This window comes from Chiloscyllium plagiosum, chromosome 4 (genome assembly GCF_004010195.1).
Source record: "Chiloscyllium plagiosum isolate BGI_BamShark_2017 chromosome 4, ASM401019v2, whole genome shotgun sequence".
NCBI lineage: Eukaryota > Metazoa > Chordata > Chondrichthyes > Orectolobiformes > Hemiscylliidae > Chiloscyllium > Chiloscyllium plagiosum.
Window position 1 is genome coordinate 105420739 of NC_057713.1, and position 14073 is coordinate 105434811.

Genomic DNA, 14073 nt, shown 5'->3' on the forward strand with positions numbered 1-14073 from the left:
GCTTTTCATGGACAGCACATACCTGGGCAATCTTTTACATTGTTGCATAGATGACAACGTTGTAGCAATTCTACAGCACTTTGGGTAAGAATTCTGGGACATGAGTCTTCAGCAATGCAGCCAGAATGTTGTTGGAGTCCACTTTATTGCACACAGCATGTTCACTTGTTTCTTGATATCTCACAACATTCATTTAAATGGACTGAAGTAAGATAGCTGATGACGAGCAACTCATCTTCAAAAACGCAGAACCTCTGATTAAAGATACTTGCAAAGCAACTAGATATGGCTCAATGACAGAGATTCGATTGGATACAATAGCTATGGGTTCAGTTTGTTACCCAAAACATGTTACTTCAGCTGCAAGTATCGACTTTTTAATGAATTTGTTCATAGAATTTGGATATTGTTCATTGGGTCAGCATTTATTGCCCATCCTTAATTGGTCAGAAGGTAGTTAAGAGTCAATCATATTACTGGTTCAGCAGCTCAACAGAATCACAAAGAGCTTCTGCCAGAATGCAACACATATAGAAATTACACCTGAAGGTCAAACACATTTCTTCCCTTTATATATCTTAGTAAATTATATCAAGAATTACAAATTTCTTAATCTCTCAGATTATGAAAGCCACAAGAATCACTCACTGAAGCTTTTATCTGATGCAAAGCACATGTGCACTTTGGAAGCACCAAAAGACTTATAGGATACATATTAATTAATACAAATAGAATCTTATGAGGAGGTGATCTTTTAACTGAGAGGAGTAGACTAAGGAGTCACATATTTCTTGACTATCCCATTCTGTTCCAGATATTTAGCTGTAAGTACAATATAAAGATTCCAATAAAGCTACCAGCATAGTAACACATGGTTTCAGTTTCAAAATTCTCACCAATAATCAGAACTTTAAGTAAATTTAAAGAAAATAAACCGTGAGAACTTTCTGGGAAACAAGAACATCTGAAAGATTTAAGTAATTAAGACAGATCCTTTATTTCTACTAGATAAAAGCAAATTACTGCGGAGGCTGGAATCTGAAACCAAAAGAGAAAATGCTGACCCTTTGACAAAGGGTCAGTTAGACTCGAAATGTCAGCTCTTTTCTCTCCTTACAGATGCTGCCAGACCTGCTGAGATTTTCCAGCATTTTCTCTTTTGGGTCCTTTATTTTTACATCAGACTTAAGTTGAAAATATTCACATTGCATCAAATTTCCACAAATAGTTGCACTGAACTAGACACTGTACAGCATTCCACAAAACAGATCTCAGTAAAGATTGCTTCCTTACCTCAGAGAAGTGACCTGCTATTCCAGCCTGGCAGGAGCCATGTTCCTCACCATATTTTTTCTTGTACTCTGCACAAAAAGCATCCACAATTTATGAGAGAGAATCTTTACCAGAAATAGGAGTCAATACTTTTCAGAATTTCTTATTTTAGTACATGTCATGCAGCTCTTAAAGAAAATGTCTGCATTAACTGTTGCAAACATGTTAGGGTGAATTTTATTAACACTTTCACGGCAAACTGGAAGATGGTATGGCTGGCTCAATAGTGCAGGAAGGCAAAGGGTGAGAGGACCATCATTTTCCTGCCACCATATGCCAGATCAGGTGAAAGGTGGCAGGCGACTGGCCAGCTCAAAGCCTAATGAACCATTTAAGGTGCCAATTAAAGACCTCTTCCTGCCTTACTGGCATGTTAGGGAGTCTGAAAAATGAGCTGTAATGTTGATTCTCCAGTCTAACCTTACTCTGTGAGCAATTTAAATAGTCAAAAAAGAATAAAAATTGAGTTATATTTTGCAGTAGACAATGGGTCTCAGACAGCGACAGTTTGTTGCTCAATTCAATCTAATTTTTTTTTATCTCTGTTATTTTTGTTTGCAGTGATCTTACTGGATGGTTCCATGATGCCACAACCCTCATTCAGCAAATAGGAATCTAGACAGGAAGCACAATCCAGGCTGTTCAGATATGGAGAGCATCTCACTCTTTAAAAGTAAAAATTCGTATTGGACAAACAACACGGGAGAGTACAATCCATGTTGTCTTATGGCATTGTGTTTTTACTTGATACCTATAACAAAGATATCCTTGCAAATAATGGGAAGAAAATTATATGTCCCATCAGCAAGGACTACATTATTTGAAAAATGGCTTCCCTATGATTAATATTTTGTCAAAGAGGCCAGTCAGTGAGAATGGTAAGCTACCACTAACACCAACCCCTCCCATCACCCACCTCTCCCACAGGAAAATACAGTGGGCAAGGTTCTTTTTAAAGGAGATAGATCTACTGAGTCACCTTTATGTGTCATCCACAAAAATCCAGCCCAAAATGTACATTTAAGGACCATGCCTATTCTTGCAACCCACAAATATCTGTGTCTAACAACAATGCACCACTTTCTGAAATCATTCCGGTTGCTCCTGAAAAGGCACTACTCCAATGTTAGCAGCTAAAGCATCCAACGCAATGGTATTTGGAAAGGCTGGATTTTAGCGGGCCTGGATATCATCATGTCTTTAAACTTGTAGAAAGCATTGCCTTGATGAGAGTCCCAGCACCACCTTGCACCTTCTTGAGAAACTGCTTTAAGCACTAAGTGGTGGTTGTTAACAGAGGCAAAGATTTCACCAACTGCTTTACCATGCCCAGAAATTATTTTATGATCTGCAAAGATTTCTAAGTGGAAAATTGTTTAACAGCCTTCTTTCTCTCTATATCTAATATTATTCCATCCTTGTCAATTCCGTATCCCACGAAGCAAATATATACCTTTGAAAATTCATACTTTTTATTGAGGATAAGCCTTTTAGCTTGCAGGTATCTTAACAAATGTGTTAACTCACTGGTCTTATTCTTCAACTTCTCCCCATGTATCAATATTTCATCCACATGGTGACATCATTTAAACCTTGCAAAATATTAGGCATCGTTCTTTGATAAAAACCTCTGGGGCTGAAACATTCCAAATGGGAATCTATTGAAGCAAAACCTCCCAGATAGTAAGCAGTCTCTACTTCAGAGCTCATAGTACCTGTCAAAACCCATTATTGGCATCAATTTTAGTGATAACTTGACTTTTAGACAACTTGGATAAATTCTCTTCAATGCTGGACATGGGATGGATTCCCTCGCTACCACCTTGTTAAGTTGCATGAGATCAATGGAAAATTCTGATGGATTGTATGTGATTATCCAACTAGGTGCAGTTCAATTCTGTCTAAAATTAATCCTTTCAGCATCATTATTCTCTACAACAACAGTCTTTGAACCTTGTCAGGCTAGTTGAATGAGTGAGAATGCTGAAAAAGGTTAACGGATACATTTCATAAGGTGAGGCACGATAAAATAAAAGATAATTCTAAAGGGTGTACACAAATCATTGAAGGGGAAAGTACAGATTGATAAAATGATTACAGAAGTAAATCATGGGCTTTATAAATAGAGGCATAAAGTACAAAAGTGAGCAAATAACACAGCTTTATAAAGTACTGCTACAGTCTCAACTAGTGCATCTAATTCTGAGCACTCCACTTTAGACAGATTTTACAGACATGTGTGCTAAAGATCTTCAATAAAGATTCCAGGGATGAATGATTTCAATTCTATAAATATATTGGAAACATTAAGGCTTCTCCTTAGAAAAGAGAAGTTTACAAATAGATTGAGTAGATACATTCAAACTCATGAGGCATCCAGACAGAGTAAATAGGGAGAAACTGTTCCCTCTGATAGTATGTTTGAGGACCAGACAACAGATTGGAAGTGTTTAGCAAAAGAACTGAAGGTGAAATACAGGAAATATTTTTCCTGTAGCAAGCAGTTAATATCTGGATTGCATATCCTGAAAGGGTGTTGGAGAGCAAATTCAATTATGGCTTTCACAAAATTGTTCTTGCAGAAGTGGAATCGTATCCAGCTGTGTTGCAACCATTCTATAATTCTTAGATACTAAATACCAATATTTAAGGCTATTTTCTTTGTGACATTAATGGTGACAAAAATCAGCTGAATTAGTATGCTGCACATAATCATATTGAGCTCACTCATTAATCCATTCACCTGCAGTTAAGGCAGCATCAATGGAACATGGCAAGTGTGTAGTTGAAGCAGAATCCGAATAGGGCGTACAGCATATCTATTTCCTGCACATTTCACACTGCTGTGTGTAGTGCAGTGTGTGTCAATGTTCCCATTTCTCTTTGTCTGTCAAGAAATCTGATCAATTAATCTGTCTGGAATGGAGTGAGCCTATTGTGACAGAGATAATTCTGCACTTTTGTCTGAAAGACAATTACACTGGCCAATTAAAGATATTGTGGGCGGCACGGTGGCACAGTGGTTAGCACTGCTGCCTCACAGCGCCTGAGACCCGGGTTCAATTCCCGCCTCAGGCGACTGACTGTGTGGAGTTTGCACGTTCTCCTCGTGTCTGCGTGGGTTTCCTCCGGGTGCTCCGGTTTCCTCCCACAGTCCAAAGATGTGCAGGTCAGGTGAATTGGCCATGCTAAATTGCCCAAAGTGTTAGGTCAGGAGTAAATGTATGGGTGGGTTGCGCTTCGGCGGGTCGGTGTGGACTTGTTGGGCCGAAGGGCCTGTTTCCACACTGTAATGTAATGTAATCTAATCTAATCTAATCACTGATCTGAACAAACCAAATTAAATATTCTCAATGTGGAATTGCAATGTAGGCTGATTTTATTTTGGCAGTACTACTTAAAAGGTGATGTCTCTTGTCTGGTTTTTCATTCAAAACTTCTGCTGGGTCAGGCAGGTCTAAAAATCGACTATCTAGCTCAAAACCATTCCAACAATCAGCCTTGGATAGTAAGGTTTAATTGTTATCAAAAAGTAAGTCCCGAGGACTTTGAATTCAGACTGTAGTGACTGTAACGTGGTCAGCCAGGTGGACCTCAAAATACGAGTTCCTTGATGGGGGCTGTTAACCTGGTCCAGTCAGGGAGTCCTGGCTGACAGATATAAGTAGGAGTGTCAGGCTTGGGATCTGGCTTTGCCACTCCTCTCCCTTGTAAATTGCTGTTTCTCTGTATACATCTGTCAATGCTAATTGTTTATAAACTGTACTGCTAAATAAAGTTTTTTAAAAAGTAGGAATGTCAAAGGTTCTGTTCACTTAGAATTGGCTCTGAAGAAGCAGGCCCAGTGCCAAGTACTATGCACGTATAAATAAAAGGTGGTGACTTGGTGACAGGATGCCAACCTGAGCTTGTATTAATATCTGATGGACACATAGAGAACAAGATCAAACCACCAATAATACAGTAGCATTATTAAAGTTAATTTCCAAATATACAGGCCCAGTGAAAAATATTCCTGCACTGAACATTGTGTTGCCTAGGCCCAAAGATGTAATGTCAGAGGTTGGACAGTAGGCGTAGGTATCCTGTATGTTTATTGTTATAATTTAATGCAGACCAGAGCATACATTTTGCCCCGTGACATTGTCTAGACAAATGTTAAGATCAAGGCAAATTGCTCACAAAAAGGTCTGTACATTTTCTAAGTCCACAGATAACTCTTATAGCACCTATGATAATGCCAAATTTTCAGAGCAATGAAGTTACTTTTCGATTGAAACACATTTTCACTGCATACAAATTATGGGCCAGCATGGTGGCTCAGTGGTTAGCACTGCTGCCTCACAGCGGCAGGGACCACAGTGGTTAATTCCAGCCCCAGGCAACTATGTGTGATGTTTGTACATTCTCCCAGTGCCTGCATAGGTTTCATCCAGGTGCTCCAGTTCCTCCCACTTCCCAAAGATGTGCAGGTTAGGTGGCTTGACCATGGTGTCCAAAGATGTGCAGGCTAAGTGGTTTAGCCATAGGAAATGCAGGATTACAAGAATAGAGTAGGGAAGTGGGTCTGGGTGGTATACTCTTCAGAGGGGCAATGTTGTCTCCATGGGCTGAATGGCCTCCTTCTCCACTAGGGATGCTATGATTATATTGGTTCTGATCCTAGTAAAAAAAAACAGGTTCACTCAGACACAGGCAATACCAAAACAATGACATTAAACTTTCTATTTTTTGGAACCTGAGTCAGACGGTTCAAAATCAACAGCCATCAGTCCCATCCAGAGCCCATACGAAGTTAAAAATTGAGAGAAGGTATCTGTTCTCATACCTCTCTGCCACTGGTGACGGAGAACTGGATATGTAGAGAATCGCTACTAAACATACAAACTCTTCTAAACCCAAGGTTGAAATTAGTTAGTCTCTCCATGGGCAATAATTATATCAAGAACTTTACCTTGGTAACAGGGGAGTAGTTCTTTAGTTTTTCTAGACAAATTAGGTGGAATGATGTAGCAGGCTCCGTGAGGCAAGATGTGATCTGACTCATAGTGTATATTCTTCCAACGATGTGCACATGCCTAAAATCAAGTAAAATTAAATTTTGTCACTTACACATAAATTTTACAAATTGCATAATGCATGTATTTCCCAAGCAGAAATCTTACCTTTGTCCTCAATTTCTGGTCACTCTGTTTTGGTCAACAATCATTACCATTGTGAAATGTCCATGTCAAATGTATCTCATTCAATTTCGCTATGCCACATATAAAATATAATTAGACACTCTAGTCTATAACTGACAGTGTTGTGAACTGCGAGTCTTACTGCACAACATTGTCACCTTGCATAGATGCACTCAAATTTGTAAAATAAAAACTCAACTGTCCACAAGCACTAACATTAGAAACTTAAAATGGGCTCAGAGCAAAATACTGGTTAGATTTTCATTAGTACATTCATTACAACACACTGACTTTTTATGTCCACTTTCCCACCATGTACTCTTAGTATTTAATGATTGATCAGGAATTTGATAGAGATCTATAAAATCATGAGCGGCATAGATAAGGGAGTTCAAAAGGAGGGGACAATTTTTAAAGGTGAGAGGAGACAGATTTAAAAGGGAGCTGAGGGGTAAGTTTTTCACACAAAAGGTATGTGGAATGAACTGCTCGAGGAAGCAGTAGATGCAAGTACAGTTACAATATTTAAAAGACATTTGGACAAGTACATGAAGAGAAAAGGAAAAGCTTAGAGGGATATGGGCCAAATGAAAATTGGTCAGTAAGGATGAGTTGGACTGAAGGGTCTGTTTCCATGCTGTATGATGGCACAACTCTATTCATGTATTGATCTGCAATTTTGATACTCCGGTGAAGTTACAGGAACTGATCAAAAATGTTGTGGTGGAAATTCCCAGCAAGGCTCACTGCCAGGAGCTGTAAACCATATACAGGCTAGGGAGGTCAACATCCTTTGTAAGGATGTGAACTGTTTCTATTTTAGTATTTATGATTTTGTCAGAAAAACCTCCACATGTATTGGGAAGACTTTGTTGACAGAATGTGGTTCAGTCACCTGTTTCCTTTTCTATTTGCACTGTTACCTTCCTGTTCAATTAATTTATTCAAGGCCTTAGAAAATTCAAATCCACATAAATATTCAGAGGGATAAAATGGTTATTAGTAATGAAAAACAAAAAGCATATTTTAGAAAATCTGTATTCTGTTTGCAAGTCCCTGTCCGTACATGGGACTGCATGGCTATACAAACTTCAGTCATAGTATTATGTCAATAATTACCACCGAAAATCAATTACAATTGGAATTCACTTCACACAGATTATGCAGGCTAAAACCATCCAATATAATTTTAATGTCTGTAACACTATTTTCAGGCATACTTTAAATAAAAGAGACGAAAGAGTAAAACAAAACCACTAAGTTACAAAAGTAACCACACCAACTTGTACAGATTGTTAGTGGTAAGAAGCAACCAATGAAAGGGGGTCATTGTTCTATTAGTGCTTCAGCAGCAGTTCAAGTCCTTTTCTTCATCAGGTGAAGTGGTAGGGTAGTAATCACCAAAACAGGAAAATCTGGGTCTGAATCACATGTTCAGCTGTCCTAAGATATTGTCATTGACCATACTTTCTTTTCAGAAAATTTACCAGGAAAGGGAGGATATACTGCTGAGTGGAGAATCCTAAACCAGTCAGTAAAATTAAATATCCTGCGTTATTATAGAATATTTAATATCTTCAGCATGTCCAAAATGCAGTACAGCCATTGACGTACAGAAATATCAGTCCAGACTGTATGCTTAAGTCTTGAAGTGAACGTTACATCTATAACTTTCTGAATCAGAAGTGGGAGTACTATCACCAAGTTAAAAGTTGAAAGCAATATTGCTATTGGGACGTACCATGCAGGACATTATGTCTGAAGGGAGGACCGATAATAGATGACATTTTATCTACAATAAATGTAGAAGAAAATATTTGTAACCTGCTACAGCTAAACCTAAACATAACATTTAAATAATAAAAACATAAAATTGTGCACCTAACAGCTCATTTATTGTGCTCATGCCAGTTCTTTGAAAGAGTCCAATGAATCACAGTAATTTCCCCTTTTGCCATAACCCGAAAACTTTTTCCCTTTAAATATTTATCCATTTCTCTTTAAAATAAAAATCCTGTCTGAATTTGCTACCAGCATTCTTTCAAGCTGTGCATTCCAAATATGGTACAAAAGTCGTGCTAACTTCATTTCGACATTTCAATTTGGGACATTGAGGACCTCAGATTAAAAAGGTACTCCTAGGTAGCAGTGACCACAGTATGATTAAATTTTACATCTAGCTTGAAAGGGAGAGGTTTGCATATTTTAAATGTAAATAAGAGCAACTGTACATGCATGAAAGCTGGGGAAGCTAAATTGAATTGGAATTAAGCTAGGAGATAGATCTGTATAATCTGCCAGATATTACAAGGGATATTTCAGAAAACTCAAAATAAGAATTATAAAGAAAAATTCTAAGGGAATTAAAGAATGCTTCAAGCTTAAGCAAAAAGCATATCATTTTGTAAAGAGGAGTGGCAGGTCAGATAATTGATCAGAATATAAAGAATGGGAAAAATAATTAAATCAGGAGAATTAAATTTGGAGGATGAGAGGATGCTAGCTAGAAATGTAAAAACAGATAACAAGAGTTTCTATGTATATTTGAAAAGAAAAGTGTAATTAAATTGAGTTTTGATCATCCAGAAAGGGAGAATGGTGAATTAATAGTGGATAATAAAGAAATGACTGTATTGAATAAATATTTTGTTTGTGTCTTCACTATGAAGATTACAAAAAAAAGTCTGAGTAATGCATGTAAATTTGGCCACTGCAAAGAAAAACTTGGTAAAATTCCAATCATTAGGGAAGTGGTACTGAATGGATTGGTGCAGTGATAGGTTAGTCTCCAAGTCGATTCTTCCTAGGGTTTTACCAAAAGTCTGGATCAGTGGTGCTGGAAGAGCACAGCAATTCAGGCAGCATCAGAGGACAGGCAAAATCGACATTTCGGGCAAAAGCCCTTACCAAAAGTTGCTATTGAGATGGATGCACATTGGTGTTAATTACGCAAATCTTGTTAGATGATAGAAAGATCCGATCAAACTGGAAAGGAGCAAATATTACCCCTGTATTCAAGGCGGCAGAAGAGAGAAAACAATTAAGTAATTAGCTTGACACTTGTGGTGAAGGTGTTGGAATTAACTAGTAAGAAAGTGACAGCTGCACACTTGGAAATTCTCAAGGCAATTAGGTAAACACAGAATATTTTGCAAAAGGAAAATCATCCAGGTTTCCTAAGGTAGACAGTCCTAGGACTCCAGATAGCATAGGCACAGGCGATGACAACTATGGAAATGAAGCACAAGGGAGGAGTAGTTGCAATTAGTTTCCAGTCTCAATTTCCTCAGAAAAGTGGGGCCATTTTCTGGAAGCTGACATTATGTCCGTCATTTGAGGTGGCTCAATAAGCTTGTAATTGCTGCCTCACAACAGGGGTGAACCATTATGAACCCTACAGAGACAGCTTCAGAGGCAGGGGGGAGGAGTTTGGAAAGCTGTTGCATACCATTATACCAGCTCCTGAAATATGCTGTTTGCCAGAGGCAGACGTACGATTACAGTGGCTACAAACTTGTCAATGATGGACAGTCAACTCAGTCAATTCAGTCTTCATCTAGAGTTACTAGTGTTGGATTGGTCCCTGCTGAGTCTGGGGGCTCATAGTAGCTCAGAGATAACCTCCAAACCTACGTTTGCTTTACTTTCCCCTGCCATGGTGTGGACCAAAGTCCGTACGCAGCCAAACAGGGTGGTTCTTCACTTAATTATGAGAATGGTAAGTTGAGGGCAAAAGGTTTGAATTTTTATTTCTGGTAACTGTAATAAAACTGTTCTACCCATCTTCCTAGTCAACCTGTTCAGACATGTAATTACACACATCAGAAGCAGGTGGGACTTTATCCCAGGCCTCTCGGTTCAGTGGTCCCTCTGCACCACAACAGGGCCCCATAAAACCATTTCAAACAGTTCGTATATACAGGTAGTTCTTCTGTAATGCGAGCGTTGCATTCTTGTGCAACCTCGCAATATAGACAAACCACACTTTAGAAACAGCATTTAACGTATTGGCGATGTACTCCCATTACAGCCAATACACGTTTAAATGGTCATGCTTTAGAAACAGTCCCCATTTCAGCAACCATGTTACAATAAATTTTTGTTATCGAAATACACGAGGGTAAAACAACCCGAGGGCAAAACAGTTATGCTTTTTGTGCCCTTTTTGTAATTAACATAAGGTTGTTTTTAGTACAGTGGTAGCCTCTTGTGAAAATGGTCAGTGACTGAACATAGTGGTAACCAAACTGCAAAAAAATTGATCAAACCAGGTTTGACCATGCAGTCTGACCAGACCAGTGTCAGCTAGAAACACAACATAGCAAAGTAGCTCCATTTTCAGATGCTTTCACACTCATACTTGCCTCAGCAGCACTCACTTTTTTCCACCTGTCAAGTGCTGTGGACCTCCCAATGGGCTTCTGACCTCCCAAGTACACCCACTATTGGACATCTGCTGTAAGATTCCCCATTGGTGTACCTCCAGCAGATGTAGGTCGGGACCCAGCAATAGGCCTTGCTCACAATTGTAAATAAAATTGCTGTTGCGCACCCAGTCAAGTTAACATGCTTAATTTCAAACACAGTCATTAAATGAACTAACTTAAATTTACAAATCCCAATAGCAGGGGAAGCAGTGAAGCTGATCACCCACGGCAATCTGGTTGACGAGCCTCTGAAATTCTTGAACTGCAGATTACATTCTCCAATAGTCTCACTTGGCAATTCCTTCATTTCATGGAGTACAATTTAAGTACAATCCTATTTTTAGCAACGCCATAATTCAAATTCAGAATTTCATTAGTTTCAGAATAAGCCACAATACTATGGTCTTGCCAGCAACACTGGTCAGACATCACCTCAAAAGCATTTTGTCCCATTAGGATGAGAAAAACATCTACTTTATCTTCATCCGCTAACTTATTTGTTTTCAAGTAAAATGAACAACCTTCATTCCGAATTACACAGGCCCTCTTTGAATACTCCATTATCCCCAAATTTGCCACGCGATGAGACTGGGCCAAGAATCTATTTTTTAGACCATGCAAATAACTGAGCCCAACAATGCAGATACTCAAAATTCTGATGGGCACAGCAAAATCAGAACTGTTAGGACTTGTAGCTTCAAATGAAAATCTAAACATACAGCAGTTTTAAATTGTATTCCCTTGTCCTACACACAATTTCACAAATAACATTCGTGCCACACAGGTACCAGGCAATAACCACTTCCAACAAAATAGAATCTAACCATTGTCTCTTGACAGTCAATGGTATAACAAATGAATCCTCTACTATCAACATCCTGCAGATTACCATTCTCCACAAACTGAATTAGGAGCGTCGCTCCGAAAGCTAGTGTGATTCCAATTAAACCTGTTGGACTATAACCTGGTGTTGTGTGATTTTTAACTTTGAATTAGAATAGACTTATAAATACAATGGCTACAAGAGCCAGTCGGAGGCTAGGAAACCTGCCGCAAATAAATCACACATCTATAAGGAACAAGTCAGGCATGTGATGGAATACTCCCCACTTTCCTGGATGAGTGCAACTCTAACAACATTCAATAAACCAGGATCAAGCAGTCCGTTTAATTGCTATATCTATAAAAATTTACTCCCTCCATCACTGATGCATAGTTGCAGCAGTGTGTCTCATCTAAAAGATGCACTGGAGAAACTCACCCAAGGTGCTTACATAAGCACCTTTCACACACAGTCACAATTGTCTGGTAGGACAAGTGCAGGAGCTTCATGGGACCACCACTACAAATTTCAGTCCAAACGGAAGTCTATCAACAAAGAACATCACCACAGGAAAGGACAGCACCAACCCAAAGAAACGCAAACATATATACAGAGAGCAGGAATTTTCAGCATTACTTTGCCTGAGGCCCACTGAGGATATTACCTAGTAGGATAACAAAACGTCTGGAAATGAACCTTCCAGCTCAGTGTGCAAACCTACATCCAAAACCTCAACCTGAGCTACAAGTCTTCCTGATTTGGAAATATATCACTATTCCTTCAGTGTCATTGGGTCAAAGTCCTGGAACTCCCTCCCTAATGGCATTGTGCACCCACATACAGCATGTGGACTGCATCAATTCAAATAGGCAACTCACTACCACCATCTCAAGGGCAACTAAGGATGTTCAATAAATTTTGGCCCAGCCAGTGTTGCACACACTGCCTGAATGATTTCTTTTCAGAAAATAATATTCCAGACTTAGCTTTATCATTCAATGTACTATTCCAATTTACTGTAAGATTACCTCCCAGTTACATCTTTTTGAGGTTAAACAGCCCAAGCCTCTTAAGTTTCTCACACCTCAGACCTCTAAGGTTCAGGAATAGTCTCTTGATTATCTTTCTGAACTGTCTTCAGCACTGAAAATGCTTCCAACTCCAGCTGATAAGTTGCAGCCGGTTGTACTATCTGTTTGCTTTGATCATCTGCTTTTCATTCCACTGGGTCTTGCTGCCAGTAATTTGACCTGTCATCAGATGTGATCGCTCAATAGATCTCCTTATACTAAATCTGAGGTGCTGAGAGAGTGAAGGCAGACCTAGCACAAAGATAGAAAGATAGTAGAGGAGAGACAAATGAAGACAGAGAGTGCACACATCATGAAACACTAAAGTATTCACTATAAACCACAAGTACAACCTCGAGTGACTTAGTAAATCAGATATAACCCCAAATTTATTGTCTTCAGACAATTTCCTGTACACATTGTTCTTCAACAGACTTTAGAATAACTCTCAAAGGGTCAGGAAATAAGAGAATGCAATGCAGCAGATGGAATGAACTGCCCACAGAATTTATGAAGACAGGAATGTCATGGCTGTAAATAGTGTGAGAGTGAAATGAAATTCAACATGTAAAAGAGCACTTACAAGATCATAAGCTTGTCATTTCATCGACAAGCAGCAAAGATGCTGATTCAAGTTTAAATTCTGAGTGTTGTTGCATTCTTGTTGTTACAAACTTTAGTTACAAGAAAATGAATGAAATAGGCTTTAAAGCTAATTAACTGACTGTGAACAATTGCTGAATATGCATTCCGCTAATGGCAGGCAGCTGAATGGCATCCCTGCTGGTTGACAAGCAATTGTGAAACTAGCCTTTAAACAAGAGGCAATCTCTTCCTATTGACCACACTGAGATTAGGAAAGGCAATACAGCCAAATTGTATGTAGAAAATCAATTCATCTTGAGGATTGGAGGAATTTTGCATGGTTCTACACCCAATGCAGAATTCACAAAGTGGGAATATGGGTTGAAGGTAGACAATGATAAGAAAAGGTCAATTCTACATCAAATAAGTGAGGCTACACATCTGGATCCTGTCTCACAAGCTGACCATGTCATTGATGTTAATTATCATATATCAATATTGTTCTCTTCATTTGAACAATGAGCTTTTGCAGCACTCTTGCTATAACAAGTGTATCCTTCCTTAGAGCTGGAACTGTGTTGCTGGAAAAGCGCAGCAGGTCAGGCAGCATCCAGGGAACAGGAGAATCGACGTTTCGGGCATAAGCCCTTCTT

At 38.9% G+C, this 14073-nt stretch overlaps 1 protein-coding gene across 2 annotated transcripts in view; it reads right to left on the minus strand.

Annotated features, from left to right (window-relative positions):
• itga9 (integrin, alpha 9) overlaps positions 1 to 14073 on the minus strand; it is a 371784-nt gene that overhangs the window by 321998 nt on the left and 35713 nt on the right. Inside the window, exons 1-3 of one of the 2 annotated variants that reach the window (XM_043688826.1) lie at positions 6498 to 6819; positions 6287 to 6410; positions 1294 to 1361 (exon numbers count right to left, since the gene is read on the minus strand). Coding sequence is in view for 1 of the 2 variants with exons in the window: in XM_043688825.1 (XP_043544760.1) it covers positions 1294 to 1361; positions 6287 to 6410 (192 nt within the window). In the remaining variant the exon portion in view is untranslated. Of the gene's footprint in view, positions 1 to 1293; positions 1362 to 6286; positions 6411 to 6497; positions 6820 to 14073 lie in introns of those variants that run through there. The other variant, XM_043688825.1, reaches the window with a different exon arrangement.